The sequence below is a fragment of the Ursus maritimus genome, unplaced genomic scaffold, assembly GCF_017311325.1.
Source record: "Ursus maritimus isolate PB19 unplaced genomic scaffold, ASM1731132v1 scaffold_4, whole genome shotgun sequence".
Lineage (NCBI taxonomy): Eukaryota > Metazoa > Chordata > Mammalia > Carnivora > Ursidae > Ursus > Ursus maritimus.
Genome location: NW_024426552.1, coordinates 3,109,201 through 3,111,430, shown reverse-complemented (window position 1 = coordinate 3,111,430; position 2,230 = coordinate 3,109,201). Strand labels below are relative to the sequence as shown.

Sequence of the window (2,230 nt, the reverse complement as noted above, 5' to 3'; positions counted from 1 at the left end):
GACTGTACGATTCCGTTTATACAATGGCTCCCAAACAGATCGTCCCCCCGAGACACAGAGCAGACTGGCGGCTGCCAGGAGGAAGGGGAGGGGACGACGTGCACTGGGACCTGGCTACAGGATACCGAGAACATCAGTTTTAAACTGTTGATTTCAGGTTATGGGAATTTCACCTCCATCAAAAAGCCCCGAACACCCCAGTCTCTCTGACCGACCCAGGCCCAAGCAGACGCAGCCACCGGGCGAGGGCATCACACGGACCCGCACTTCCCCTGCCGTCGTTCTGCTGCTCCCCGCTCTGGACTCTTCCCCAGAAAAGGCACCTGCTGCTGCTTTTACCCCTGCTCCTGTCATCGCGTGGGTTCCTCCACCTGGCTGAGTTCTATTTAATAAGATCTTCGTGCTGAAACATTTTAGAAGAAAGTTAAAGAAAAACACATCTACTCTAGTAAACCATAAATAGACTCGTTTAGGTAGCCAGGTGTTAATAAGGGTGAAATGAGCACTTCTGCCGGCCCCTGTCCTTGCTGCCCCTCATGTCAGAGCAGTGCCCGGCGTCGGGCAGCTGAAAATCACGTCTGTGCGCTCAGTGTTGACAAAAGCAAGAGGACGGACGCCAGCAGGTAGCGCGGGGGCCGTCAGAGCTGTACGGTGGCCGCGGCAGGTGCTGACTTTGTCTTCTGCTCCCGCTCGCGAGCAGCCACGAAGTTCAGCAAGTCGATGGCAGTGACGACCCCGAACACCATCTGCCTCTTACTGGACTTCCCGTTGCTGTGGTCTGCGGGGGAACAAGGCAGCGGGTTCAAGGGAGCTCCGCGCGGACTCGATCAGAGGAGCCCTGCCCGCACCCAGGCCCTGCCGGCGCTGAGCTCCCGGGCCCGCCGTGCGGCCGCCCAGAGTACCCAGCAGCACCCACGCCGACCCGCAACGAAGGCCGCCTCCTGACGAGCCGTCCGGGCGAGCAGCAGGGAGGCGGGTCCTGGCTTCTCCACGCCAGCCTGCTGGGCCGCGTGCCCCAGCCTCACTACTTCATCTGTGGGTCCCCCTCGGTGCCCAGCGCTCGAGTTTCGGCGTGAAGTTCCGACACCGCCCACACCCAGCAGCGACACCAGCTCCCAGCTCTGGCCGGTCCTCACGCCCGTGCCTCTCACGGCGGCCGCGCGGTGCCGCCCATGGGCAGGCAGGCTTTGGGGGTGGTTGATTTTACGTGTCCGCTTCACTAAGCCACGGGGTGCTCAGATATCTGGTCAAACACTCTGGCTGTCTGGGTGAGACCAGGTATTTGGCCGGGTCCACTGAGGAAAGCAGACGGCCCTCCCTGGCCGGGCGAGCCGCGCGTCATCAGCCAAAGGCCTGAGGAGAACAAAAAGGCTGACGCTCCCCGATAAGAGAACATCGTTCCTGCCCTTGGCCTCAATCTGAAACACCGGCTCCTCTTGGGGCTTGAGCCTGCCCGCTCACCCTGTGGCTCTTGGGACCTGCCGACCTAGTCACGCGAGCCAGTTCCTGAGACTGAGTCTCCTTCCCTATGTCCACACACGCCGTGGTTTCCCTGGAGAGCCGGGGCTGACGCACGGAGGGCTGACGCACGGAGCGCCAGCAGAGCCGAGGAGCGGGTGGGAAAGGCCCAGGTCCCATCTCCTGCCCCAGCACCACTCCCGCGGTCGGTGTCCCTCGTGCCTTTGAGGGCAGAGGTCACAGAGGGAGGGGACAGGGGTGGGGAAGGCACAGGGGGGCCGGGCACCCAGCCGGCCTCCTCGGAGCACCTCAGGAAAAAACAAGGGGGACCCAAAGAGATGAGCCACGTGCACTGCACGACGTGCAGGCAAAGGGGCAACTTCGGAGAAGCCTGTCCGGGCTGCCTCTGTGCACACCCCTGCGGGAGAGGGCGGCCTGCAGCGGCCTCTGTACCCTGCCCCGCAGACCCTGCGAGAGAAACTCGGCCAGAGCCGAGGCGTGCCAACTGTCTGTAAGGGCCACACGGTCCGTTATGACCACTCGGCTCTGCCACCAGGAAGTACTGTCACGTGTGACTAAGGAAACTTCACCTGTGGACCCTGAACTTGGAACTCCTACGCTTGTTTTCTCGTAGATGCGCAAATTCGCGTAAATGTGAGACTAGGAGGAAGAACCCTCCCACTCAAGCTTGGGGGTCCAGGACCCTGGACCCCCTCCTGTGCCCTCGGAGGCTGCGATTCTGACCGCAGAGCCGTCCCGGGGGGGGGGGGGG

General features: G+C 62.3%; 1 protein-coding gene across 2 annotated transcripts in view; it reads right to left on the bottom strand.

Moving 5' to 3' along the window:
* Positions 1-2,230, bottom strand: part of CBS (cystathionine beta-synthase) — a 23,140-nt gene continuing 20,910 nt past the window's right edge. For both annotated transcript variants that reach the window (XM_040621865.1, XM_040621866.1), the window contains one exon: positions 1-778. In XM_040621865.1, coding sequence (XP_040477799.1) covers positions 639-778 — 140 coding nt within the window. In that variant the 3' untranslated portion in view covers positions 1-638. The remainder of the gene's footprint in view (positions 779-2,230) is intronic.